This window comes from Guillardia theta (assembly GCF_000315625.1).
Source record: "Guillardia theta CCMP2712 unplaced genomic scaffold GUITHscaffold_20, whole genome shotgun sequence".
Classification (NCBI taxonomy): Eukaryota; class Cryptophyceae; order Pyrenomonadales; family Geminigeraceae; genus Guillardia; species Guillardia theta.
In genome coordinates, this window is record NW_005434654.1 from 862,458 (window position 1) to 889,589 (window position 27,132).

The window sequence follows — 27,132 nt, forward strand, 5'->3', positions numbered from 1 at the left end:
TCGCCTGCTCGAGCTCAATCTCCTCCTAAGGGCACGAGTGGTGGGTCACAGAGGTGGAAGGGAGGGCATCCGAACAAGCCAGCGGCGCCTCCTGGCGAGGCCCAACAGGGGACGCTGCAGGCAGCGGCTTCATCGCGCGCGAGCCCAACGGCTGGGGCCCTGGGGGGAAAGGAGTCGATCGGGGAGAAGATCAAGTCTCGAGGACTGAAGTTCATGTCCAACGCTGTGGGAAGGTTCAAAGACTCGTCGATAGCGGTGACACGGGTCTTTCGTCAGGGGAACGATGATGAAGCTGTAGAGTGGAAGATGGTGGGGCAGCTGAAGGGGCACACAGATGGGGTCTGGAGTTTGACGTCAAGCTCGTGGGGAGGAAGAGGCGATGGCCTGCTGGTGAGTGCGTCGGCTGACAAGAGCGCGAAGGTTTGGTCTGCAGCCAACTACCAGGAGTTGTTCACTTTGAACGGGCATAAAGGCTCTGTCAACTCGGCCAAGTTTCACAGGACTGAGAGGATACTCTGCACAGCCTCGGGGGACCGGAGTTGCTGTGGTGTGTGCTTTGCTTTGAGCCTTGATCTTGTTGCATTCAGTGACATCTCACCCTTGTTCGCAGTTTGGAAGTTGCCTGCCCTGGACAACTTGGGCGGGGACAAGGAGGAAGGGCGGAGGAGCGACGTCAGGCGCCAGTCCCTCAAGGCCAGCCTGACGCTCTGGGGACACTCGGACGTGGTGAGCAGCGCAGCATGGATAGCGCTCTCTGACAGCATCGCAACGTCATCATGGGACAAGACGGTCAAGATCTTCGACGCGTCCGGCGCCAGCAGCAAGCCGTTGAGGACGCTGATGGGGCATGACGGGCCGCTGACGAGCATCGCCGGATCGCCCGACAGCCATCTCCTCCTCTCCTCATCGCGAGACTGCACGGCTCGACTGTGGGACGCGAGAAGCAGCTCGCACCTGGTACACGTCTTCCAAGGTCACTCCAACACCGTCACCTCCGTCCAGCTGTCGCATGACGGGAACTTGGCGGTCACAGCGAGCGACGACTGCACAGTGAGGCTGTGGGACCTCAAGGCGCGGCAGACGCCGCTGATGATGGTCAAGTGCGGCAGGAACAGCGTCAAGTCCATCAGCTTCGCCCAGAGGTCAGGTATGATCTCTGCCGTGCTGAGCAACGGGACCGCACGGGTCTACAACATCGAGGGCGTCAAGGTCGGGGTCCTCAAGGGCTCCCCCGAGGAGGGCACGACTCGCAGCAAGAACCCCAAGTACCTGGCATGCACGACGTGGGGCAGGGAGGAGGAAGCGATCTTTACGGCCGGTTTTGATCCCTGCCACATCGATTGCTGGAAGATGCTGCCGTAGAGAAGGGGCGGGTCGGTCCCCCTGGTCGATTCTGAGCTGACGACGGGGATATTACCGTCGTCTTCCACTTCCTGTTGTGCTCTCTTGTTAAGAATTCCCTTGCTGCTGTCTTGCTTATATTGTTCTATTAAACATTACAAAGTCTGCATGCGCTGCTGAAACAGACTTGGCTCCGCCTTATTCTTCGTCCCTCCCCTTAATCTCACCCTCTCCCTCCTCCGCCCGCCTCCGTCTCCTCCCCCTCCCTTGCTAGTCCTGCCCGTCTCCCCCCTTCCGTCCCCTCCCGCACTCCCGTACACCTCATGGATTCTTTTATTAGACCTCCGGCCCCTTTTCGCTCCCCTGTCCCCCGATCGGCCTCGCCAACAGGGCCGGCGGTCGTTATGGCAGACAGAGGAGGAGGAGAAGGAGGAGGAGGAGAGGAGAACACTGCTCCTCGGAGGTCGCAGAGTGTGATAGCAGAGACATGCGGGAAGGAGCTGGAGGACTTCCTCAACTGCTCCTGCCATGTCCCTGAGAGGTTCTGACGATGACGATGGTGATGTCCGAGATTGTGAGATTTCTTCGCAGCTCGGAGCAGAGGAGGTTGTGCTCGAAGCTCATGTGCAAAGGTGAGGAAAGCAGAGCACGTCGATGGACAAGAGGAGGGGAAGAGGAGGGAGATGAGGGGAGGGAGAGGATGGCGAGGAACATGGTAGGGGAGGGAAGAGAAGAGGAAAGCCGGGGAGGAGAGAGGGGAAGTGAAGGAAGGAAGGGATAAGTCTTGTTGGCTCAGAGTTGGAGAAGGGAATTCGAGAATGCACGGCGAAGAACTTGAGGGACGCGCTGCAGGAGGTGCGAGAGCGAGGTTGGGATGCTGGCAGGTAACCGGGCTGCATGCAGGTTGAGGGAGCTTGTACGAACGAGCTGGATGCGTTTGTGGGTGGAGGAAAGCAGGAGGGAGGGAGCTGACAGGGATGGCTCAGGTCAGGTGCTACGCTAGTACCACCAAGGACGGCTCGTCGGCCCTGTGCAGCGACATGCGCACAGCGCTCAGCGTGAGTGCCTCGTGCAGGAGGGAGACTGGCCGCTCCTCTTCCTCCCTCCTGAGCTCTCCTCCCCGCTCTGATCGCCTCCCTCCCCTTATTCCCTTCGTCCTCTCATCGTCCTCCCCGTTAGGTCTGCGCCACTCGGGTGCTGGGTCCTCGTTCTCCTCTCTTCACTCAAGGGCTCGGTAGACGTCTTCCTGCCCCTCCTCGCATGCTGACGCGCAGCCTCTGCAGACCATCCAGCGTCCCTCGTGCAGTATCGCATCGCTACCGGCCAGACGATCCTGGACTGATGAGACGGGCCGGCGCAGTCTCGAGCCGCTCGAGTTCTCCTGCTGAGGAGGAGAAGAAGAGAGCAAGGTCGAGGACGGGCGCCAGTTGCTCGTCTGTCCTCGTCGTCCCCTGGATCAAACATCCAACATCCGTAGGAATAGACGTGTGCTCGAGGACGGTGTGGTCGTAAGAGATGCGGAAATGAAGGCAGGGCTGACAAGCACCTCTGTCAGCAGACACATCCTCCCTGGGAGAGCTGGCGTACCTGACCCTCGCATAGCTCACCATGAAGGAGGTTGAGGTAGAGAATTTTCCAGCGGATCTCTCCTGCTGTCCGCTGGTGCTCAATCTTGACAAGCTCTTGTACGGGCACATCGAGCTCGTGGAAGACGATGCGCAGCACCTGAAACGCTGACGTCAGCTGTGACATTGACAACCAAACGACTACTTTGTCCACAGGAGCGACAAACTCCTTAAGGGAGTTCTCGAGGATGTACGAGGCCCCATCAACAGGGACAATCCACTGACAAAGAGATCAGGGGGGGAGAAACGTAGGAAACAAATCTCCTCACAGATTTCAGACCTAGAGCTTTGACTGTTAGGTGACTTGACATGATAGTTCCCTCCCCCTTCCCCACCAGAGCTACTCAAAGTTGCGTCACACAACGTAAACATGCGGAGATCTTCGAGCCCGACCCGGACATACTTCGATCATGGTGGTGCCACGGCGGGCAAAGACTGCTGAGTACACCTGCGAGCACGGTCTCCACCATGAAGGGCAAGTGGAGGAGAGTTGTTACGTGTGTGCCATGAGGAGTCACGATGATTGAAGCCTGACTGACTGCCGCTGCGACTTGAAGCAGAGAGTGGCTCCTCTGCTCGCTCTGTATGACCTCGATCCTACCCGTCGATGATGGCATCTGTCGAACCCGAAAATCCTCAGGAGGTGAGACCGGCAGACGCATTTCAGCAACCTTTCTAGCAAGGACTTGAGCTGCCCATTGAAGTGACTGAGCGAGCTCTTTGCTGTTGAGCATGCACCTGCTCCTCTTCCTGCAACTTTCTAGAGTCCCTCTGCTCATTCAAGCCTCAATCAACCTCTCGTACAGATGTAGACTCCCCTTACCGCACGAAGAGAACGATGCTGGGCCAGCCACTGTGCATCCTCCTCGAAGAGGAGTGAGCCTCGGCATACGAATCGTCCTGGTAGCAGAGCTCGCATGTCGCATCGCCAGTAGAAGGCAAACGCAGCGAGTCAAAAGCTCTGCACAGGTCACGGTGCTGATTCCTGTGCCACATGGGAGACTCGATGGTGTGGAAAAGCCTTCGAAGCAGCAGCGAGAAATCCTTCTGTAATCCCTTTAGTGAGGATGGGAAACGTTTTCCTTCACAAGTCACCTGCACCAGCCTCAACGCATGTGGGATGGTGACACCGATTTCAGGAAACTGCTCAAGCTGAGATCAGCTGCATGTTTTCAGTGAGCGAGAGAAATCGAACAGAGGGGTAAGTATCGCTGATCAGGAGCTCCTTCACCATGAAGTAGTGCGAACATTCTCTTCCATTTCCTCTGCACCCGCGTCAGCAGCAGTTGAAAGCACCACTGCCTTGTATTGCGAGACCTGAGGCAGTTGGAATCCATGAAATAAAGCCTGGCAAGAATGTCACCGCAAGCAATGTCGATGTGAGAAAGACCTTTCGGAGAAATCCAGATCTTCTCCCAGCAGCGATCGGATGAGAGGCAGGATGTTCGGTTGCGAGTTTGACTCCATGATCACACTACCAACAGTCAGCTGGCAACAGCCTCCATGCAGAATCTCAACGTACTCGAACTCAGTCCCGGCAGGTAAAGCGTGCACAGTGAAAGCGAGCTTGTAGACCAGGTCCTGTATGAAATGAGCCCAAAACCAGCCGAACCTGCGAACAAGCAGAAGAGCTCTAACACCATGGTCAGCTGCAAACTCGGCTCAAGATGTATTTCACCTTTCTACTGGAACAACTGGAACATCGGTGACAGCACTCTCACTCCAATCGCATCCATGAGGTACTGGAGGATACCACTGGTGGCGCCCGAAGGCTGTGATCGGAGGCTCAACCCCGTTACAGCTCACTCCATCGGCTACAACCATGTAGTTGTGCAGGCAGACCAAGAACATCCCTTGCAGTGAGAGCTCTTGGGGGAGCATGGCTTGGCGGTAACGGGTGAGAAACAAGCACACAGAAAAATGAAGCTTTTGCAAACCTCCAGGTATTCGCTCATCGAGCAAGGAACAGTCTTCTTGCAAACAAAGAGTCGAATCGAACACTCTTTCGGACTCTTGAAACTCAACCTGAAAACAGCATTCAGTCATGACTTGCAACCGTCAAGGCACCTTGGCAATCAACAGCCCAGAGCGGTTGATGAAGTCCTGGTGGTCCACAAGGCTCGAGAGATTGATATTGTTCCCGATGAGCGACGTTTCCAACACTTTCTTTCTGCTCGGACCTTTGCATACATGCAGACTTTCCGTGGATTGAGAAGCTCGAATCAAGACGTCAGCCATTTTGCTTTCCAGACTCAAATGTTCACAGACAGACGCATGAGCGTTTTGAACGATCTGCAGCCTCGCGCCCTCATCCTGCAAGTAGTGATCAACCAAGCCTTCAAGGCTAAGGAGCGAATCAGATTTGAACTTGATCACTTCAGAGCCGTTGACAAGATCTAAATCAAGCCCCTCCACCTCGTTGCACATCACAAACGCTCCCATTGCCAAAGCCTTGTACACCTGATACATCCCTCCTCCTCTGCAGCGAGGAGTATCATCCTGTGACTCGGTGTTGCTCTCGAGGATGATGATGACAATCTTTGACTGTAAATACAATGACTTGAGTTCTTCTTCGATCAACCAGTCGCCTTGCAGTCGAAATCTGATCTGACTCTTTGATTTGAGAAAGGAATACAATGCACACACCAGAGTACGACTCTGTCGTTGACTTCGGCAGCTTTCTTCTTCAAAATATGGGAAGTAAACAAGGATGTCATAAGAATATTCCGTATGAACGAGATGCTCTTCGTTATGGAGCATGTTCGCGCATAAAGTGCTGCTAACATAACGTCCAAACCACTCAGGAGAGGAACCGAGTCTGAGCGACTCTTCAACCTCTGCATCCCAAAAATCCACAAGAAGTTGATCGAAGTGCAAGGGAGGCCAGTCAGAGGTCAAGTTCTGAACCGTGCGATGGAAATCAAACAGCACTGATACCGTATGAACCCCACGCGCCCTGCACTCCTGCACAACTCGGAGCATATCTTTCGGAGCATGCCTTCCGGGAGAGTAGAAGAGGATGCTAGGGCTGAAGTTGTGTATGTGAGCTAAGATGTCTTTGACATCAACTTCATCCTCCTGCAAGACCATCACCTCCTCTACCAGCGAGATGCGATCGAGGCCGTTGACCCAGCTCACATCCGGCGCCTCATGGCAGAGGCAGTCGCCAATCCAGATCACTCGGATCAGGGAGCCGAAGGGAACTCCCGTGCCGCTCGAGAGGCCATGGGAGGATCTCCCTTGTACATTGAGAGCACATGATACCAGGACTGATACGACCAACCCCCCCCAGCTCCGCATCCTCCCTCGTTGCTACGCCATTCCTTGATAACCCCCGTGTATCCGTACGTACCCCATCTTTTCATGGGTCAGGGACCGGTGGTCACCCCACAAACTTACCCGGGTGCAGAGGCATGCAGCAGACAAACGCAAACAACCGATGAATGTATGGATCGTTCGATGTGAAAGTGAGTAGAATGACAAGGTTGTTGAGGAAGAGTGCTGGAGACTGTGCGGAGAAGTATAGGAGAGGTCGGGAGGAAAGGATGAGAGAAGAGTGGAAGAGCAGAGGAGGAAAGGAGGAAGAGTGGAGGAAGGAGCACGAGAGCACGAGAGCATGACAGCACGAGAGCATGACAGCACGAGAGCATGACAGCACGAGAGGACCATCGCGAGCAAGGGGGCAGAGGGGGTTCATTTTGCTGGTTGGCCGCTCACAACTCACAGGGTTCTGGCACTTTGCCGGGACGATGGAAGGTAGAGCATCGAGTTGTTTCAGGATGAGGCGAATCTGTTGTACAACCTTGGATAACAAGATAGAAAATGGAATAATCAGGAGCTGTGTTTACTGGAACACAACAAATAAAAGCACGCTACTTGCTACTGCTGCTCTCTTGGAAGTGAAACTCTACCATGTGGTCCGGGGTACCAGAGAATTGTACGAATGAAAGTAACATAGTCACAGACAAGGACAGGATGGGAGATCGAAAAGCACTAGATGGTTTTCTCTGAAATGCTAAGGAAAGATGGCGGGAGAGGCAGACTGTAGCAAGCCTGAGATAGGGCACTCGTGGCACTGCTGATTGAAAGCCTCAAACATTTTTTACATTCAGGGAAGATAGCCTTGCACTGGTGTACAACTGGTATCTGCTAGAAGATTTGCACGTCGAGACATGGTTTTCTTTCCATAAGCTGCTTCTCGTGTATCTTGCCTGTAGCCTTCATCAGAAGACTTGACTCTGTCCCTCCCCCGCTCCTGCGTCTTCTCCCCTCCCCTCCCCTCCCTCCCCTCCCCTCCCCTCCCCTTGTTCACTTTTCCCCTCCCCTCCCCTCACTCCCCTCCCCTCGTTCACTTCTCCTCTTCCCTTTCCTTCCCTCTCGGCTCGCTCCCCGTCTCCATTGCTCTGGGGGCAGTCCCTGTTTCCTCACCTTCGACGTTCTCGTCGATTCTGATGGTATACAAGTTTAGGTACCTTTGACAAGACTACCCCAGTCGTACCCACCACCACCCCTACCACACCGAGAAAAAAAAAAAAAGAATAACCAGTGGTACGCTATAGCCCTGCATTCTTGCCCTACCTTCTATTCCTCGAACTTCACCCCTCACCCCCCCTCATGCCCACCGTGAACCCTGGTCATCTCCCTGGTCATATTACCCCTGTCCGTAACGGCCCCCTTTATCCCCCCTTGAATCACCCCCACCTTCTAGCGCAAACTATTCCTCCATTATGGTTTACACCCCACACTACCCTACCCCATACGCAAGCTGTCATCATGTCGGTCGTAGTGAGTCCTAGGGGGCGTGCATAGTGCATACAAAAGCCAGGGTAGGTGATGTCCAAACTGAGGAAGAAGGGGGTAGGGGGTGGGAGGTCACAGACTACTGGGGAAGGATGGCAGGAGCAGCAGCAGCGACGGCGGATCGCTCGGGGGGGGAAACAGCCAAGGCATGGTTCACCTTCTTCATCGTCTCCTTGGCAGCAAAGCTTGTAGGACCTTTCTTTCCGCGCATCGGGTTCCCTCTCATCACAGGATACATCGTGACGGGAATGGTCGCAGGACCCTACGCATTAGAGATCGTGAAACAGGCCGATGTCAACGATCTCTCTTACATCAACATGGTTGCTCTGGCGTACATCACTACCTCAGCAGGAGCAGAACTTCACATACCAGAGCTGAAGCCACTGATCAAGGCCTTGCTTGCACAGACGACCGCAATTGCAATTATTACCTTTGCTCTGGAAACTGTCGTCGTTGGCCTTCTTTCGAGCACATCTCTCCTCTCATGGATAAATCCCTTTCCTTCACAGTGCAGATGGGCGGTTGCTACTATCATGGCTTCTATCTGCATAGCTAGAAGTCCAGCGACAGCCATTGCGCTTGTCAAGGAAATGCGATGCAAAGGCAAAATGACTTCCACCATGTTAGGCATCACCGTGCTATCTGATCTGTTCGTCTTGATCAGTATTTCCATAACAACTTCATTCGGCATGTCTTCTTGCAAGGGTCTGCCGTTCCAAGGCGCATCTTTGGGCATTGTGATTGCGATGATCATCGTCTCGATCTTGATCGGAGTAGTGATTGGCTTTGTCTTCATGGGCCTCATGATGTTCAGCAGATTTGAAATGAATGCCTTGATCTTTCCTCTCGGATTCCTCGTATTTCTTGGGAGCAGCGTGTTCACAACTGAGGTCTCGAAGCGGGTGCCGGAGGATAAGCAGATGCATCTTGAACCCCTCTTGATGTGCATTGTTGGAGGGTTCATTTGTGTCAACTTCAGCTCCTTTCACCATCGCTTCTGCGATGCTCTACAAGTGGCGGCCCCCTACATCTTTGTTCCCTTCTTCACTTTGGTTGGAGCAAGTCTTGACCTCAAGACCTTCGCAGCTTCTATAGGGTTTGCACTCATCGTCGCGCTCGTGCGAGCCATATGCATCTTCACCGCAACCTCTTCCACAGGCTGGCTGGTGGGGCAAGAGAAAGCAACGAACCTCACGATCTGGATGACGCTGATATCCCAAGCCGGATTCTCCCTTGGTCTTGCATCAGAGATTGCTCACAAGTTCGAAGATTGGGGCAGAAAATTTCAGGCTGTAATCATTTCTATCGTTGTCATCAATCAGATGACTGGGCCTGTGCTCTGCAAACTTGCACTGCGATGGTCGGGAGAAGCAGGACGAGCGACTGGAAACGAAGCTCACGAAGAAGCTGAAGCGGATCCTCATGCTGTACACAGAGCTGACAAGTTCAAGGCCTTGATCCTTGGCTGTACGTCTTCGTCCAAGGCTGTATCCATGAATTTGCTGCGTGAACGATGGGGTGTTGTTATGTTGACATCCAATCAATGTGAAGCTGAAGATGTCAGCAAAGTGATCAGCGAATGGGCGGTAAGATGTTCATCGTGTCATTGCAAGCTGAGCTCACAAGTGTGTTTTTTGTGCAGGAGGAGACGAGGACCGAAGAAATCAATCAAGCGCTTCAGAGTGGTCTTGATCCACCTGTGTTCCCAGCTGTGCCCATGGAAGAGTCCTTCAAGGCTCTGCCAGTCACAAAGGATAACAACACCACACCCTTCCAGCGAAGCAACTCGCTTGACAACCTCGTCAACTCGAACCTCTCTGCCGATGAAGTGATCGCGGAGAACGGCGAGGAGAGTTTCGACCAGGCAAGAGTCACCCCGCGCAAGTCGAAGGAGCTACAGATGGATCCTCTTGTCCCGCAGAGCCCGAAGATGCCTGAGGGAGACGGTTTCAATCGCGCCCAGTCCTACATCAGCCATCAACTCGAAGTCGAACTTCAGAACCTCCCGACATGCGAGGAGAAGCCGCTTGCTCTCAGCGGTCCCGACTACCTCGAGAAGTGCAAGGACTTGTTCGCTGTGATGGACAACATGGACGGACTTCGAGTCATCATCTTGGCACTCTTGGACGACCTGCAGGCCTTGGCTCTGCTGGAGTCCATCCAGGAGCATCTGTCCTCCAGATCTGAGTATCAGAACATCCGTTACATCGTCTTGATGAAGGAAATAAGGTGGGCAGAGGCCTTCACCATGTTGGACGCGGTAGCCTTGCACGAGTTTGTCAGTTCGACAAAGGTAGCGGTGGTGGCGTCGGTGACCTCGGACAACAACCCCTTCACCATCGCCCCAGCCTGTAGCGGTGCAGGAGCTGTCAGCGACGCGTTCTTGGAGTTCTTTGATGGCCCGATGATCTCCAAGTGCTCTCCCACCAGCTTTCCGTGAGTTTCTTGTTAACGACCTTCACTTGGGTTTCGCATGACCGAACTTGTTGCAGGGCGAGCCACGACTGGACGAGCGGAGTCGATCGGATCAACCTCAAGCTCATGACCATGCTGCGAGAGAGGATGCAAGTCAGGAAGACGAGGGCATCGGGCGGTCGGATGCTCCGAGCCATCGAGGACTTCATTACCAGAAATCTTCCAACACCAGCAGCGACTCCCATGCTGAGGCCCATCAATGCCGTCAGAACGCTGACGTCGACGCCTCCAGCCACTCCAAGCCTGAGGACAAGAGCTGCTCACATCAATTCCTTGCCTCCGCTGCAGGACCTCGAATCCACGGTCGTGACTCCGGGGGGTGAAGACAGAGTTTGAGAGCCGGTCACCTTCACTTGGTTCTGTTGCAGTTTTGAGACAAACTTGGCCGGAGAGGACCAGAAGGTTTATGCCTTCAAGCTCATGTGTAAATTCCACATATCAAGCGTCAGCAGACTCTACAGTTTTACCGAGCCCTCCAAGGCCCTAGCCTTCATGGTTTTGGAATCAAGTTTTCCGAGTTCGAAGGATGCAGCTCAACTTGATCATCTGAGCTAAACCAGACTCCTGCCACAGATCCTTATTGATCGCATTTAAGTTAGATTTTACTTTCCTTTTGTCATGAAACGAGTGTCACCCAGGGAGGCTCTCCTGTCTGGCCGGGCCGAGCGACTCTGCCGCAGTGCGGCTCCGGGCCGCCGGGCCGGCCCGGCCCGGCCCGGCAGTTTCCTATTATCCCAGTCGTCCGCACGCCTTTTCAAATTCTGCTGCTCATGAAAGAAATGGGAAGCGATAGGACGGGGGACTGGGGGGAGGCAACACAGGAGAAAGACTGAAAATGATGAATGGTCAGGGTACAACCAATGACAGTCTCGTATAGTAGGAACAGGATAACATTGGATTGAATTCGAGCTTGAGATTCGAGAGTAACGAGCAGCATGCAGAAAAATCTTGAGAATGTCCTGACTTTTCACTGTGTTTTGTGGCAGGAAATTCTTCAGGAGATGGACTTCGAACTAGTGACAGCTGAAGAAGCTGCATTGTTAGATATGACAGGTTCGTCACATCAGGGAGGAAATCTACCCCTGGCTGACTCGTTACGTAGAGAACATCTGTATGCAAAAAGCTCAAATCAAGAGCTCAGTTGCTGTCTTCCGGCATACCTCAAACAAAGTTCACCGCAACGATCCTTACGTTAAAGACGGCAACATAAAAACATGCCAGCAACCTAGCTCAGTAGAGATGCAAAGCAGAAAACTTACTGAAGGTAACATTTGTCCTACAAACGCCCCGCCTTCTAAAAAACCTAATGACAATTCCTCAGCCTCGTCCGATGTCCAATATTTGAACGTGGTAAGCATGTGGATGTGACAATCTGCTATTTCAATGATGGCTTCTCATTTGAAATCCAGTCGTGTGTTCCTTCGTCCCATTTGAACTCGAATGCTCATGATATGAACCTTGTCGGAAAGCAACATCAACCGGCTATGGCAGGTAATTCAGTTCTTGCACAGGAGGATATTTTGTGAAGGGAAAACACAGTGTTAGACGATGCAAGAAACTTTAACAACAGTACTTCGTCCATCCTACCTCTATCGACGGCATCAGAGAGATCGCAGTACCAGAAGACCATCAATGAGATTTTGGAGAGATCGGACGTAGAGTTCGTGGGGGGGAAACGAATCGTGAAGCGAAGTGGCTGGAGAAAACTTGCCTTTGCTTTCAATGTGAGCTTTGAGATGAGGTGTGTGTTGATTTTCTTTTATCTTATTGCTCTTTTGAAAGCAGTTGACGTAGCTGCAGGTCTGAAGACATCGAACGTGACAGGGAAGGTGTGATAGAGGTTCAAGTGCGAGTGAACGATATGACGTCACATGGCAGGCAATGTCACATACGCCAAGTTCGTTCATCGAGCAATCTTACCCAACGGAAGATTCGCTGACGCATGGGGTGCCTGCGATGCAAGGGAGAAGCGTTTCATGAAGCCAAATCATGACGTGCCAGCAACGGCTGAGACACGCGCAAAGAACCGGGCATGTGCTGATCTTTTCGGGATCGGAGAGTCGAAGCGCTGAGACACAAGATAGAGGGAGGAGTGACTTCTTCGTTCTGCAGCTTTCAAACATGATATGGTACATTCAAACAGCACTTAATTCTGCTACTACTTCCGGGAAAGTTCCTTCTAAGTTGTTGCCATGTAAATCCATGCTCTTCAATCCCTGGACATCCAACAGAGTCTCAACGCGAGATGCTGGTAGAGCAAATTCACATCTCACCGGCATCGCTGCACTCTGCTTGATCTGAAACTGGGCAAAGGACGCCGGGATGGTCCCGGTGAGGTTGTTGTAGGAGAGGAAGAGCATCTCCAGCCTAGACACACACATCAGCGGAAGAAGCTGTGATAATGTCTCTAACACCTCGGAGCATTTACAAGCTCCCCGGGAATCGACCCATTCAAACGATTGTCGGAGAGAAAAAGCTGCCGCAAATGTCAGGACAAGCTCTTCATCCAAATCACTTGTCGGACGTTCTGTAAGAGGGGAAGGCTCCCGAACGAACTTGGGATGCCGCCAGTCAATCGATTCGAGCGAAGGTCCCTTGAGCAGCAGGTCACATGGAGGTGGAGAACTAGAGGCTCTCTGCCATGGTAGCAAACACTTACACTGAAGTGAGGTTTTGCATCTGACCAATGCACGATGGGATCACGCCATTCAGCTTGTTCAGAGCAAGGTTCCTAAGACTGAACATCATCGAACGAACCCGCGAGTCATCAAGAACATACAAGTTCTGAAGCTCGGACAAGGCACAAAGAGAAGGGGGAAGCTCTCCTTGTAGAGCATTCCTGGTCATGTACCTGAAGCCCTTTAGATAAAGAAGATTTTCCGAGCAACTTACAGTGACTTTAAACTGGTGAGGTTTCCAAGGTTCCACGGCAAACTTCCGTTGAGTCCCAGGTCTGCCAGGAGCAGTGAAGTGACCTGTTATTGATCAAAGCACATGAGATACGTTCCAGGAGCAAGAGAGAGATCAGGAAAAGTGATGGTGATGGTGATGATGATGACAACGACGACGACGACGATTGGGAGGAGGAGGAGGAGGAGGAAGTGATGGAGGAGGAGGGCAATAAGTGGACTAGGGCGACGTGAATACGTGCGAGGGCGAAGAAGAAAACGAGGAGGCACCTTTCTATTGCTCCCTAACAACGTGCCAGAGCACGTTACCCCCTTGAAATAGTCGGAGTCGTCGCATGGATCCATGTTCAGTTCCCATCCCTGTGACGCTAACGTAAGATACACGCCAGAGTGACAGCATCGACTGACTTGCGTCCAAGCAAAGCTCTGCCGCCATTGACTCCCAATCGTCAGATTGTATAAGGCTACCAAGACCTCCTCTGCATTGAATATAAGGGAGAACGAGTAAAAGTTCATTTCTCACTGTCTGTCGGCGCAATGGGAGCATAGCACAACGGCAAGAAGAGCAAGAGAATAACAGCATTGAGGTACACCAAGAAGATGAGACCAGAACTGTTGGAGCGCTGCATGGCCGTCGTCATAACCGAATCCTCATCCGCCCGCCGCCATGCCGTACAACGCAAGGTGTACGGGTCCGCCTCGTAGTGAATCACATTCGCTCTAAAGTTTCAAATTTCATAATAATATTTGAAAAATTGGCTTGAAGACCTTTGCTGGCCGGCGGGGGATGAGGGACCTGACTGCCACATAAACGTAAGCACGAAAGATGAAATTTCGTGAGGGCGAGGATGGAAGGGAGGGAGGGAGGGAGGGAGGGAAGGCAGGAAGAGAGGAGAGGAGAGGAAGGAGTCAGGAGACGGTGAGGGAAGAGGAGAGGGTGGTTGGGATGGTGGATCCAAGGAGAAGAGGGAAGGAAGAGGGAATGACGACGGTGACAAGGGGATAGAGGGTTGGCACGTGAAATTGAGAGCACAGAGACGGGAAGGACCACTCGAATCGATGTAGAGACAGCGGCAGAGAGGGATGGGGAGGGAGGGGGAGGAATGGGTTGTAAACTGAGAGTTATGTGAAAGAGAGGTAAGGCCTTCAGTTCAGGACAGTTTTGAAGTAATAGGCGACGGAAAGAAAGCACAGAGAGAATAGAAACCCCATCACTGAGTTGAGAGATATTGTATGGTATCGATGTGCTGATGTTGTTTCATGCCAGTACCCCCAGGATGGTAGCAGAAGCGATGGCAGGATTGGCGTGGGGTGCGACGTTCAAGTAAGCGATTGTTCCACGACTTGGCATATTCTGAGTTTGATCAGATTCTGGGACGCGAGTACTTGGTCCATGCCAGAGGTTTTTAGCAGGAATCTGTGAATGCAACATGCCGCCTCACTCGTTTCTACCAGTATGCCTTGTGGTCTGTGGTGATCCTGTTGGGGCTGGAGCTGATGAGCTACCTGGTGAATGAGATTCCTCAGAGGTTTTTCAACCCATCCGCCATCCCCATCAGGTCTGAAACCCTCGACCTCACTGAAGGGCTGTGATGGAGAAGCGCAGAGGGAAGCACCTGGACGTGCTATCATGGAAGGATATCAGTTTCATCACGTGGAACAAGTTCACCACCACGTGAGTCTCGTTTCTCTTGCAGTCGCAAATGACCCTCCTTAGGTTGTTCACCTATCACGCCCTTCGTTTCTGCTGGCTTAGCCCGCGGATCGCTTGGGTGTCTGCACGATTGGCTGATCGACTTTCAGGCCACTGACAACGCTGATGCAGGGCTGGTCTGAGATGACAATTTTGAATACAGTCATCGCTTTCTTCTCATTGTTTGGTGACTTTTATCCTTCACCTGACTTGTACATCTCAAGTGCTTGTGGGCAGTGGTTTACGATTTCTTCTACTGTATCTGGCACAGAATATTACACGTCAGGGGGCTGTACAAGTACGAAAAGATATCATGTCAAATGAAGAACTGAGTTTATCTGCAGATTCATTCACAAGCACCATCACCATCAGGTCTGTCTTCACGTCTTTCCTCTTCCCCCCTGATGCCTTGCCTGGGTTAGGCTGCGCCATCCCGAGGGAACGCAGGTGGATGAAAGCAATGGCGGAAAGGCTCCTGCTGACTTGCGGCAGATGCCGTGAATGTTCATCCGATTGAATTCATCGTGGGGGAATACTGCCACCTCCTCGCCATCTTCATCATCCCGTAAGGCTGGTGTTGAGAGAATTGAGTCTCTCACATCTCAACAGATGCCATGCTGTTGTTGCTGCTGTCTTCGTCGTCCTGGGAGGGATTCTGGCATCTCTCAATCATACGGTATCTTCTCTTCCTATTCTTTGCGCTCCTTTCCTCTACTCTCCTCTCCTTTACTCTACTCTACTCTGCTCTACTCTACTCTACTCTACTCTACTTTCGTGTTGATCCTGCTCGTGGTAGCGTTACGATATAGCGGTACCGCTGCTGTTCGATACGAAAGCTCACGACCAGCACCATGTTATCCCGACAGTCAATTACGGACAGTGAGCTTGAGATTGCATGTAATGAGTGTGTTGAACGCAAAGCAGGTACACGATGCTGTGGGATCGAGTGTTTGGAACTTACGTTCCTCATCCTCTGTCGTCACGTCCTAAGGCAGAATGAGATTGGTTCACACCTTTGCCCAGCTGCTTTCTCTATGTTCAACTGTATTAAGTGTAAAGTGAAAGAAGACACAAACGTTAGTGGTCATGGTCTGCCAAGGACTTCATCAGCCGTGCTGTCATCTTCTTAGTCTTGCTGTACGCGTCCTGCACTGACAGTTACCTCTCCTGCTTCCTCCCTCCCTCCCTCCGCTCACCATCGCCCCGAGAAGCCGCACGTCTCCTTCCTCCACAAGTTTCCTGCACTTTGCTACCTCATCTTCGCCAAGGACGTCCTGTTGAGGCGCGTCAACTTTGACAAACACGTCGCTGACTTACCTTGAAGTCTTGGAAAGTATCCGCATCCTCCGCTCCCTTGTGCTTGACAGGCGTCAGATCCTGCTCTGCCTGCAAGACATCCGCAGGCTGCACGAGCTCGCGAGCTCCGTGTCTTCTGTTAAGGGCAAATCGCCCGATCATGCAGAGAAGCTGTATCCCTACGGCAGCGACGGCGCACAGGATGGGAGCGAAGGTAAGCCAGTACTGGAGCGTCGTGTTGTCTGCGACACGGTGAGCTGCGGCAAGCGACCTGGGAGCTTCTCACCTGGAGGTGTGAAGCTTGCTTTGATGTTAACTTTCGTGTTCCCAGACCCGACCAGCCTCCTGGAGTTCTGCACGGACAGAGTCTGCGGGCTCAAGGATCGTCTGGCGGAGGCTCCGGCAGCCTGCAGCTGTTTGTTGGTCAGCGGCAAGAGTTCTGAGAGGCTCAAAACCTGCTCGTAGCACGCGTTCGCTCGAGCTTGTCCAGGATCCATTTGCAGCGATCCGAGCCCCGAGGTGTCGAAGAAGCACTGGACGTAGGTAGAGTTGTGCTTGACCTGAGCAGCCGTCACCATCGAGCTGGAGGCAAGGAAGACGCACCTCAGGAACGAAGGAGCCCTCGTTGAAGGGGAAGTAGACGATCTGATATAAGCCGTAGTACGGGAGACCGGTAGCCGGGTTAGTGGAGGAACCAGATGGTCCGACGGCGTAGCTGATGGTGATACCAACGTTTGTGTCCTGATTCCCTCCCAAGCACGGCAAGGTTGCGTCGTTGCCGACAGTCTGGCACAGCTCGAAGACGATGTCTTCCGAGCCGCTGGGATAGGCTGTGGGGTCTACTCGTAGGAAGTTGCCGTACTTGTCTCTGGTTTGCACGTACAAGGTTGAAGTCGCACCGGCAACGACGTTGAGGAGATCTCCGTACACGTAGGTCAGCGCGATCTCAGCTGGAGCGCTGGCGATCTCGAGCATGAAAGGAGATCCAGCTCCGCTCACCCCGGCGAAGGAGATGGAGACCATGTAGCTTCCTGATTGCGTCAAGCGGTAGGTCGTGCCGTAGCTGCCGTCAGCGTTGTCGACGACGTTTCCTGTGTTGGGGGAGGCCGAGGGGTTGAGAGGAGCTTGAGAGACTACATTCCACAGCGTCAGCAGCACGGAGACGGAGTCTCCACCGGGCCTTCGGTTGAGAAACTCGTCTCGAGCAGTGATGATGAAGCTTGACGACGTTCCTGCCGTCGAGATGGTGAGGAAGGTTCCCCGCGCCACAGAAGAGGACGGGGAGGTGACTGCCGGGGACACCACGAGGGTGTATGGGTTTGGATTCGTCTGGCTTGCGCTCGCATCGCCAGCAATGAGGTCCTGGTACTCCTGCCCCCCATTGCCGACGTAGATGGAGATGGTGTAGGTTCCGGCCTTGACGGGCGAGTATGCGGACTGATAGCTTCCCGAGCCAAGGGAGATGGTGGACGGGGACATGCTGGGGAGGTTGGTCCCTGTGACGTCGATCCTGAATCTAGCTCCATCTGCGCTTCTACCGAAGACGTCCTGCAACAAGACCATCGCAGGTCACTAGCACGCGCTGACCTCCGGCAGGTCTCACCCGACACGACAGCGAGAAGAAGGATTTCGATCCTGCAACCGCAGCCGTGAGGCCATCGCCACTGGCGCGGCAGCTCTTGTAGAAAGGCGTCTTGGTCTGGAACACGAAGAGGTCGCTGCTGTCCTTGGGCACGTCATCGACCACTTGTGTCCCTCCCTGCCCACCACAGGCGTCAGCACACTTGCAGCTTGAGAGTCACTCGGCTCACGAAGATGTAGATGTAGAGGTTGATGCTGTCGAGCTTGATGCTAGACGCGATGCTGCCTGAAGGCTTGCTGCCCGGAACATCCACCTGAGAACCTTTCAGCATGCCGAGCGACAGGAGCAGGTCAGCGTACCAGCACCCATGTCAGGCTCGTCGTGCACTTGCCTTGTTGGACGCAGGTAGAGTCGAGGTTGGTAAGGTTGAGATACCTGGGCGAGCTTGGAGGTCAGAGAACCCTCGAGGTGCGGAGTCGCTGCGATCAGGTACCATAAGTCGTTGAACGCCGTCGCGTAGGTGGGGAAGTTTCCGTTCATCAGGTCGTACATGCCTGAGCCGACGCATCCTTTGGCGTTGCCGCATCCGAACCCTCCATACACCAGCAGAACCCCGTTGCTGCTCGCTGAGTTGGACATGGTGGTAACGGCAGCATCCCTCCTCGCCTGGGGGCAGGCGCCTCCAGTGTGGCATGAGGTGTAGAGCTTGGCAAAGGTCGCCTGCTTGGAAGAGAAGAAAGTCGTGTGGACGTCGGAGCTGAGGTCCCATGTCGCGGTTCTGTTGGCGAGGTCGGTGGACTCTCCGCCGAACATCATCAGGAGGAGGAACTGGGCAACATGGTCTGAGCCAGGGCCGCGAGAGCTCAAGGGGACTCACCTTTCCCTGCAGGTTCACAGACACGGTCGAGTGTCCATGCAGCGGCCCTGGCAGTGAGCAGCTGGAGGTGCCCGCAGTACAGCCAGTGGGGTTGGAGGAGCCATAGCAGTAGGTGACTGACGAGGGCGGGGAGGTGAAGTTCTGACAGATGCCTCTCATGCACGCGCCTGCACACAGATGAACCAGTCAAGTCAAGGACAAGAGGGCGCGAGCGAGGGCGCTTACCTGACTTGCAGGAGCTCAGCTGGGAAAACTGTGCTGCTCCTCCAATCATGTAGTACTGCCCCAGATAGCTTGTCTTGGACCAGGTGGAGGTCTGCAGGAAAGAGTTGTTTGTGGCGTACGACCGCGTCATGTAAGTCTGCAGACTGTTTTGCCAGGAGGATGAGTCACTCAGACGTGTCATGATCTGGCGGAAGAGATCGCTTCCGGTGACGAAGGTGATGTTCAACCTGCTGTTAGAGAGGACCTGTGCGTTCAAGTTGTAGATGTAGCTCATGGACGTGGTTGCTACTGGTGGGTACTGCGGAGAAGGGAAGAAGTTGCTGGAGACGAAGCCGTAGAAGGTGCTGGAGTCGAAGGACGAGGTGACACCATTGAGGATCAGCGAGATCGTGTATCCGTTGTCAATCTTCGCAGTGTCGAGGTACCAGAAGTCTCCCAGCGCTTGTCCGTTCACGTCCACCCCTCCATAGATCAGCCCGGCCTGACTTCCGGATATGAACGCATCGTTGATGATGGTGTGCAGGCAGCGCGCAGGGATGACGCTGTAAGCGCCGCTAGTTTGAAAGATGAGCTTGAACTGAGAGAGCTGATTGTTGTTGAAGACCAAGATAGCTGACGTCGAGGTGACCTGGTTGCTGGAGTCAGCGACGGCCCCTCGAGCTGCGAACGTCAGGCCTGGTTTGAAGTTGTTCAAGATGCCGCCATGGGACACGAGGACAGTAGCAGTCTGATTGGCCTGGAAGGTGGTGAAAGCGAAGTAGGTCTTGACCTCGCTCTTCAAGCTCTGGTCCACGTTGGTCCACGACCGGCTGAAGAGGTCAAACTTCCAGAGGTCGTTGAGTCCCTTCTGATTCTGAGTGCCGCCCATCATGACCAGGGTGTACTCGTTGAGGCTTGCCAGACCCGCGTAGCTTCGCGAGGGAGGGCCTTCGGCAAGGACAGGAAGGTTGGAGAGAGCCTGCGACAGGCTCGAGGAAGAGACATCTACAGTGTAGATACTGTTGCTGAGAGAGTTTTGCACGAAGCCTCCGAACAGAATCGCATGCGTGGAGTTGGACACTTGCGAGAAGAAGCTGTGCACTGCACCGCTCATGGTATACGCCACGCGTTTCCCCACCAGGTACTCCAAGGCGTCAATGGTCATCGGATCAGAGATGGACGTCGTCAAGGAGTAGTTGCCGATCAGGGCAAGCGGCAGGAACTGCGAAGACAAGCCCCCGATGGTGTAGGCTTGATAGCCGGACGCCAAGCTGGCGTACATTGACAAGCCGACTCTGCCCTGTCCGGACGGGTTGATCTCGAGGAGGGTGAAGGGGCTGAAGCCTTTGAGCGCCTTCTGCAGGTCGAGCATCCAGAGGTCGTTGAGGGGGCTCGTCAAAGCGACGCACACTTGACTGGCGCCTGATGTCGAGTAGGTCGCGCACCCGATGCCTCCGTATATCAAGAGTTTGCTCTTGGAGACGGCAGCGGTGGCATGCCCGAAGCGAGCTGGGATCCAGCTCAGATCGAACACCGTCGGCGAGCAAGTCGCGGAGCCTCCTGGACAGATCTGAAGGAATGGAGCTCTAGACGCGAACTTGGAGCTGTTTGCTTGCGTGTGGGTCAAGTAGCGCTCGAAGTCCGTCAAGGAGCTCATGGCGGGTCGGGTGGTGGGTAGGATGGAAGGCATCTTGGTAGCGGTGCCGCCTCCCATCACGATGGTCGACGAGCTATGAGCTTGTTGGCTCGTGTAGCAAACCTTCTCCCCGCATGACTTTCCTGCCCCTCCCATGTCGCAGCACGGAACAACTGTCGTCGGAGCCCAGTAGGAGTAGGAGGAGTTGAGCTTGACTAGTGCACTCGAGTCAAGGAAGGAGGAGGGAGGGTCGACAGTAGCCCAGCCTTGAAGCGAGTCGTTGTACAGCGAGATGGCTGAGTATCCAGGGAGACAGATCTGCAGCGTGTCGGATGAGACGCATCCTCCCTGTCGTCTCATGGCGCTCTGATCTAGCTGAAAGGTCACCCACCCTTGCATGCTCGAGCCATGCCAGGAGAACTCCAAGCTCGTTTGCTCGAGCCCAGAGAACTGCGACGAGCTTGGCAACGAGTTGTACATGCGCCGATCAAACCCATTCGCTGGCCAAGTGAGAGACACTCGGGGGTTGATGTTGTTTGTGGTTGAGAGGTTTGTGATGTAGAGTGTGTCTGTGGTTGTCGTCTCGTACTGCAGTTGTATCGTGTCTTGCGAGAGGATCCACTCGTTGGAGGCGAGCAGACCGTTGGAGTTGGAGTAGACGACTTTCTGACTCGCTGGGTTGTACCTGCACATGGCAGCAGACGGGAAGCGAGGAGGTTGAGCGGTAGCACGGTTCTTGAGCGTGAGAGAGATATTCAAGTACAGCTCTTGGTTGCCATCTTGCTGCATGTCCGTGATGATGTAGAAGGAGATCGTGCCCGTGCTCTGAGTCCACAACACCTGACCTGCAGTCGAGCTGCCGCCTGTCGCACTTATTCCGTCGCAATTGGACTTACAGGAAGCCTGCGGGTTGTTGACTCCGCTCCAGCTGCAGTAGGTCGAGGTAGGAGCCTTGCAGCTCACGTTCAACAGCGTATCGTTGCCAGCAGTCTGAGAGCCCACGAGCCCGGTGATGGTCACGTCGGTTCCTCCAGGCTGATTAACTTTGAAACCGTTCGAGCCTTGGTTGCCCTGGCTGGAGGAGAAGACAAACGACAGGGTGATCTGGTTGTCTGCACCATGGAGTCTGGTGGTCTCGTCGCCAGTGAATGAGAAGGGATAGTATGGGCTGCAGGATGGAGGACCTTGAGCCTGATTGCTCTGACTGTTCGAGTTGCTATTTGCAGACGAGCCTGGATTGCTTCCAGAAGAAGACGAATTTGAAGAGTTCGTTTGAGAGCCATTATGCGGGTTTGGCTGCTCTGCAAGAAGTTCGTAACGTACTTCAGCTGAAGGGTCCAGACCAAGTGCCTTGAGCGTCCTCGAGCCTGAGCTTTTGACCCCCTCTCGCTTGCGCCCATCCATCACCTCTCGTACAAACGACTCAAGCTCATCGATGCTTCTCAAGTCCTTCTTGTAGAGGACATGAGCCAGTGTCTGCTTGTCGCTTTTGCTTCTGAGCTGGTTCAGGTCTCCCCGGTACTGACCTGGTTGCATGCTGGCCGAGATGTTGCAGTCGATGATCACTCGGTCGTCTTGGGTGTATGTGACGTCGCAGTACATGCTGGGTGTAGAGCTCGAGCCCGGGGCTTGAGTATCTGGTCCCTTTGGTGTAGTCTGAGTGCAGGGGCATACTTGCTGAAGGGGATACGTGCTGGAGCCCGGTACGTCACAGTGCGTTGAGTTCTTGAAGTAGCAGATTCCCTGGGTGCTGCAACATGGGTCCTTGGTATTGTTTCCGCAATGGGACACGGGACAGGCAGATGGGCAAGTCCCTACGCCCGACGAGACTGAAGGCATCCCTCCGTACACGCCCGACATGGTCTTGGGGTCAAAGCAAGAGCACGTCCAGCTGATGCAGTAGCTCGAGGGGCACCAGTCCGGAGCGAACGAGTTGGTCTTTCCAGGGCCGCACTTGGGAAGAAAAGGAGGGCCGCCATTCTGCGAGCAGATGACTCCTTCGTCGGTGTATCCGATGTTGGGGTTACAAACCGAGCACACCCGATACAGATTGGTCGGGCACAGACAGGCTGGCACGTCCTTGGGGCAGTTCGGTATGTCCTGGCACTGGCAGATACCGGTCTGCGAGATCGCAGTCTGAAAGCTCGTATCGCTCATTTGAGAGGCTGCACAGTCCGTGTCAAAGTACTCGCAGTTCCCGAAGGTACACGAGTCTGCACGGGGGCAGCCCGAGCAGTAGTCCGTCAAGTTTTGACTTTGACACTCCGAGCCTCCGCCGGTAGCTGTGTTCACGACCAGACCATTGCGAATGGGTTGATCAAACGTCAGCTCGATCAGAAGCAGGCTGCTGTACGAGGACCCGACCGACGTGTTGTACATGCTCTCCTTGACAGGCTTGGCAACGTGATGCATCTGCACGTCGTAGTCCTGCCATCATCATCAGCACACTGGCCATCCCGCGCACACGCTCATCGCAGAGTCTTGAGAGCACCTGCATGGGAAGCCCGCTCACAGGATCTCGTGCAGCCGGCGTCCGCTTGCCAGTCTTGTCCATGGGGTACAGAAAGGCGTAGGGGTTACAGCGCGAGGGATCAGAAAGATCCGGGCATGCGGGCCACCAAAGACGGAAGTTATCAATGTAGCCTTTGAACAGCTTGAGCGTCTCCGAGGCCGCCGGGTTTCCCCCTCCGATGTAGATGTCGGAGATGCCCTGTGACAAGCGGAGGGAGTTGCTGATGTCAAGAGACAAGAAGTTCCTTCCCTGCTCTGACACGCTGCTGCCGTCAAGAAACATGAATGCTTGCGTCAGCACAGCGTCGGGATAGGGGTTGGTCTGTGAGTAGAGCCTACCAAACCTCAGCGTGAAGCACACATGGTGCCACACGCCCAGCACGCTGCTTGGTATCGGGCCCCAAGTCTTCACCACCACGTCCTGACTATCCGGCAAGAGCGTCAGCCTCACGAAGAGACTGTTGCCCGAGGCATAAACAGTCCAGCGCAGCAACGACAGTACCCCGTTGTAGGCATCAAGCAGCACAACGCCAGCTGGATCTTGGCTTTGAAGTTGTACCCACATGTCGATCCACAGCGTCCCCAAGCCCGTCGATGACTGGCACCTACACACCCGTCATGCAGGACCTCGCGCATCAGCTGCTGGCTTACCAGGAAGGCAGGGTCATGGCTATGATGCTGGTGATCCCATCGAAGCTTGCCATCTTGTCTTTGGCGCTCGACTCCTGAGACATCCAGCCCTCTGTCAGTACCAAGCATCGCTCTCACGAGCAGGCGCTTACCGCTTCTGCCGAGTCCATGACCCACAAGTCATTCCTGGGCTGAGGGAGGTTGCAGCTCCCTTGCTTGCCCGGACAGTCGATGGACGCTCCTCCGAACAAGACGATGGGCTTCAAGTACTGTCCGAACGACTCCATGACTGTCAGGGTAGCGAACGCGCGATCCGTCGGCCACGAGCTTGCTGTTTGAACCTGCTTCCATTCCAGGGTGAACATGCTCAGACTCCACATCGTGCTGGTGCTCTGGAACCCCGGGATAGACCCGGCTGCGTTCGAGCATTGAGACCCTGCTAGTCGAAGACCGCCGAAGACAAACTGGTATGATCCCTCGCTCGTGTACGCCGCAAACACGAGCGGCTCGGGGGCGTACACCTGAAGCGGCTTGGCCGCGCACGAGGCATCCGTACCGTAGATGCATCGCCAAGTCTGAGCAGAAAGATCGAGGGCCCAGAGGTCTTGGAAGATCTCCTGCTCAGACATCCCTTGAGCAACGTACATGGTCGATGACGTCGAGTCATAGAACGCGACGTGCCCACACCGAGCCGAGGGGCTGTTTCCGGTCTGCAGCGCTGCAGCAGCGTATCAGACACTCGACCAGCAAGGGCGCAGCCCCGCCCGTCACCTGACTGCCAGCCGCTGGATGTCTTGAACAAGGCCAGGTGACCAGCCGCCAAGGAGTCCTTGTCAAGACCGCCGAAGATCATCACCTCCGTCGAAGAGATTACGCCGCTCGATATGTAGCTCGCGAGCGGCGACGCGTCTGACGACCCGTACTGACTCCACACGAGAGTCAGGATGTCGAACATCCATGTATCCGACAGGACCTGTGACATGTACATCAGCGCATGGCGCCATGACCCCGCCAGCATCCCCGACACGAGAGTCCAAGACTTACCGAGGATGCTCCCACGCCTTCGGGGCCTTGCCCGCCGTGTACATAGATCTGAAACCCGGCCATCCACATGGCGTGGTATGCTCGAGCCGATGGTGAGGCCGAGATGGGCATGATTTCTACCCATCGCGCGGCTGATCGATTGGTGTACTGCTTGAGCACCCAGAAGCTGGACTGAGGGGTCTGCGATTCCCCATCGTCTACTATCCCGTCAAAGACAAAGAGCTCCTGCAGACTGACATGGAATGCACTGGCGTGCCCATGCCGAGGATGGGGGAGTAGAGAGCTTGTGGGGTTGCAGCTGCTCCATGTCCGCGTGGTAGGAGAGGACACGTTGAGGTACCAGCAGTCGTTCAGACTCTTGCCCACGGCCATCCCCACTCCCCCGAAGACGAAAACAACTTGATTCCTGTCGTCATATGCCATGCTATGGCCGTACCGGTTCTCGGGCCCAGGCCCGTCGAACCGCATCGGGTCCCACGTGGGTTGCGGGCTGATGATAAACCTCCAGCAGTCTAGCAGCCCTCTCCCCATGGATGATTTCTGCGGTGTCGCGAAGCCTCCGCACAGGAGGGCCGACGCCCCCACCGATATCATCGTATGCTGTGCACGCGGGCCGGGGACATGCCGGTTGATGGTGCTCGCAGCACACTGAGCATCGTAGATCGTATGGTTCGGGAAGAAGACTACTTCCTCCCAGCTGTTGGCTGCCGAGTCATACTTCCAAGTATCCCCAAGCACTACCATGGCGCTTCCTATGTTGTTGATCCTGCAAGCAGTACAGTGAGTCGCACGGGGCAGTGCAGGTCAGGCTTGTACATACCCGCCATGGAGGAAGACGAAGCCTTCAGAAGTGCTGAGCGTTGTAGTGGCGTAAGCGTAGCGAGGGGACGGACCGGATCCACCGGGCTGGATGAGCTGCCATTGGAGAGCTAGAGGGAAGAGGGGTTAAGCAGGCACAGGATGGGGGGCAGGCAGCCGGTACTTACGGAGGGCGAAGGTAGAGACGGAGAGAGACAAGACAAGGAGGAGTCGGAATCTTATTGTGCTTCGATAATTTCTCATTTCCTTTTTTCGGGAGTGTGGAATCGGCAATGAATTTAAACAACAATCAGGTTACAAGAGCGCAGGTCACGGAAGAAAATGCAGTGAAGAACAATGGAGAATTAATTGATTAGTGGAAAAATTTGTAGCGCATGGTTATCTTCATGCATTTTTCTTCTCCGTTCTCCTTGTTCTACCCATCCTGATCAGGCCATGATATCGGTATTTTAACTGCTGTGAGGGACGCAAATGGTTGTAGTGAGGATCGAATTGATGAAAATATTTCTCTTTTGGAAATCAGTGAAATGTGAAGTGTGACTATGATTGAAATTTAGTACAGATATTTGAAAATTTTGCCATTGCAAGATTCGTGATTTTGCAACGATTTCGAAGAAAGGATCCATCATTTGGCTTTAAGTAATATTTTACAGTACCAAGAGCTTGAATGGTTTTACTCCTGGCCTGCAAATCGGAAGGGTCATTTTTCCGGACGGGGTCAGATCACAATTGAGTTGATAGATGAGGTGCTGATTTTTAACTTAACTTTGAGTAAAAGATGAGGTGCTAGTTATTACTACTGACTCAGTGAATAACTGCTTTTTTCTTTTTCTTGTCTGCGGGCCCCGAAAGACCCCCGTAAAGTGCCCGGCAGGTACCCCTAGACACCCCTACCCCCTACCCCACCCCCCGCTCCCCTATCCTTCATGTAAAAGTCACCAGGTATACTTCAATGTTAAAGTCCCAGTGTGACTTATCGGTTCCAGCAACCCTACCCCATGGATCGAGGTAAAACTGACCCCTCCCTTGCTCCTCTCCCCTCGCATTTTCCGCACAATCAAACCGCGATCATGTCCCCGTTGTCTCAGTCATCCCAGCCTCCTTTGAGCTTCAGGCACGAAGCAAACACTCATTGACTACATTCATCCAAGTTGATTCCTTACCAGTCCACGACTAGTTGCTTCAAAAACATCCTATCTCAATATCTAACAGTTCTCGAACAAGAACTGATACTTTAGGAACACATCACTTTTGTAGAGATTCCTTGCGGGTAAGACATGTATTGAATACAGACTTCGTGCTGAAACCAATACCCGAGAATGACAGAATATAATACTATCTTTGAAACAATCATCGTCTTGTCTCTCTCCGTCTCTACCTTCGCCCTCCGTAAGTACCGGCTGCCTGCCCCCCATCCTGTGCCTGCTTAACCCCTCTTCCCTCTAGCTCTCCAATGGCAGCTCATCCAGCCCGGTGGATCCGGTCCGTCCCCTCGCTACGCCTACGCCACTACAACGCTCAGCACTTCTGAAGGCTTCGTCTTCCTCCATGGCGGGTATGTACAAGCCTGACCTGCACTCCCCCGTGCGACTCACTGTACTGCTTGCAGGATCAACAACATAGGAAGCTCCATGGTAGTGCTTGGGGATACTTGGAAGTATGACTCGGCAGCCAACAGCTGGGAGGAAGT

General features: G+C 54.1%; 6 protein-coding genes across 6 annotated transcripts; 3 read left to right on the top strand and 3 right to left on the bottom strand.

Annotated features, from left to right (window-relative positions):
- Window positions 1-315: 315 nt before the first annotated feature.
- Window positions 316-1,146, top strand: GUITHDRAFT_61359 (hypothetical protein; the record flags this gene model as incomplete). The annotated part of the gene is made up of 2 exons (XM_005835852.1): window positions 316-551; window positions 669-1,146. Coding segments are annotated over 2 exons (714 nt in total), but the record flags the coding sequence as incomplete, so codon positions are not given.
- A 1,414-nt stretch (window positions 1,147-2,560) lies between these two features.
- GUITHDRAFT_136556 (hypothetical protein) lies at window positions 2,561-6,266 on the bottom strand (the record flags this gene model as incomplete). The annotated part of the gene is made up of 12 exons (XM_005835853.1): window positions 2,561-2,618; window positions 2,662-2,876; window positions 2,929-3,066; window positions 3,112-3,186; window positions 3,370-3,414; window positions 3,464-3,716; window positions 3,790-4,061; window positions 4,198-4,231; window positions 4,284-4,313; window positions 4,357-4,578; window positions 4,645-4,991; window positions 5,034-6,266. 12 exons carry the CDS (start codon window positions 6,264-6,266, stop codon window positions 2,561-2,563), a joined length of 2,922 nt encoding a protein of 973 aa, XP_005835910.1.
- A 1,664-nt stretch (window positions 6,267-7,930) lies between these two features.
- On the top strand, window positions 7,931-9,142 carry GUITHDRAFT_44024 (hypothetical protein; the record flags this gene model as incomplete). The annotated part of the gene is made up of 1 exon (XM_005835854.1): window positions 7,931-9,142. A coding segment is annotated over one exon (1,212 nt), but the record flags the coding sequence as incomplete, so codon positions are not given.
- A 3,234-nt stretch (window positions 9,143-12,376) lies between these two features.
- On the bottom strand, window positions 12,377-13,779 carry GUITHDRAFT_105559 (hypothetical protein; the record flags this gene model as incomplete). The annotated part of the gene is made up of 9 exons (XM_005835855.1): window positions 12,377-12,457; window positions 12,515-12,608; window positions 12,656-12,717; window positions 12,757-12,835; window positions 12,901-13,092; window positions 13,134-13,216; window positions 13,460-13,510; window positions 13,559-13,629; window positions 13,674-13,779. The coding sequence occupies 9 exons, from the start codon at window positions 13,777-13,779 to the stop codon at window positions 12,377-12,379; spliced, it is 819 nt and encodes a 272-aa protein (XP_005835912.1).
- Window positions 13,780-14,543: 764 nt separating this feature from the next.
- On the top strand, window positions 14,544-15,843 carry GUITHDRAFT_105560 (hypothetical protein; the record flags this gene model as incomplete). The annotated part of the gene is made up of 12 exons (XM_005835856.1): window positions 14,544-14,552; window positions 14,606-14,709; window positions 14,757-14,825; window positions 14,868-14,922; window positions 14,976-15,030; window positions 15,081-15,141; window positions 15,188-15,215; window positions 15,266-15,290; window positions 15,336-15,408; window positions 15,453-15,519; window positions 15,640-15,722; window positions 15,768-15,843. The coding sequence occupies 12 exons, from the start codon at window positions 14,544-14,546 to the stop codon at window positions 15,841-15,843; spliced, it is 705 nt and encodes a 234-aa protein (XP_005835913.1).
- A 77-nt stretch (window positions 15,844-15,920) lies between these two features.
- Window positions 15,921-25,367, bottom strand: GUITHDRAFT_105561 (hypothetical protein; the record flags this gene model as incomplete). Its single annotated transcript, XM_005835857.1, has 17 exons — window positions 15,921-15,989; window positions 16,040-16,117; window positions 16,161-16,381; window positions 16,426-16,546; window positions 16,595-16,699; window positions 16,743-17,687; window positions 17,743-17,898; window positions 17,951-18,034; window positions 18,087-18,156; window positions 18,215-18,549; window positions 18,599-18,765; window positions 18,824-22,865; window positions 22,930-23,554; window positions 23,601-23,674; window positions 23,732-24,297; window positions 24,351-24,552; window positions 24,624-25,367. 17 exons carry the CDS (start codon window positions 25,365-25,367, stop codon window positions 15,921-15,923), a joined length of 8,604 nt encoding a protein of 2,867 aa, XP_005835914.1.
- Window positions 25,368-27,132: the final 1,765 nt, after the last annotated feature.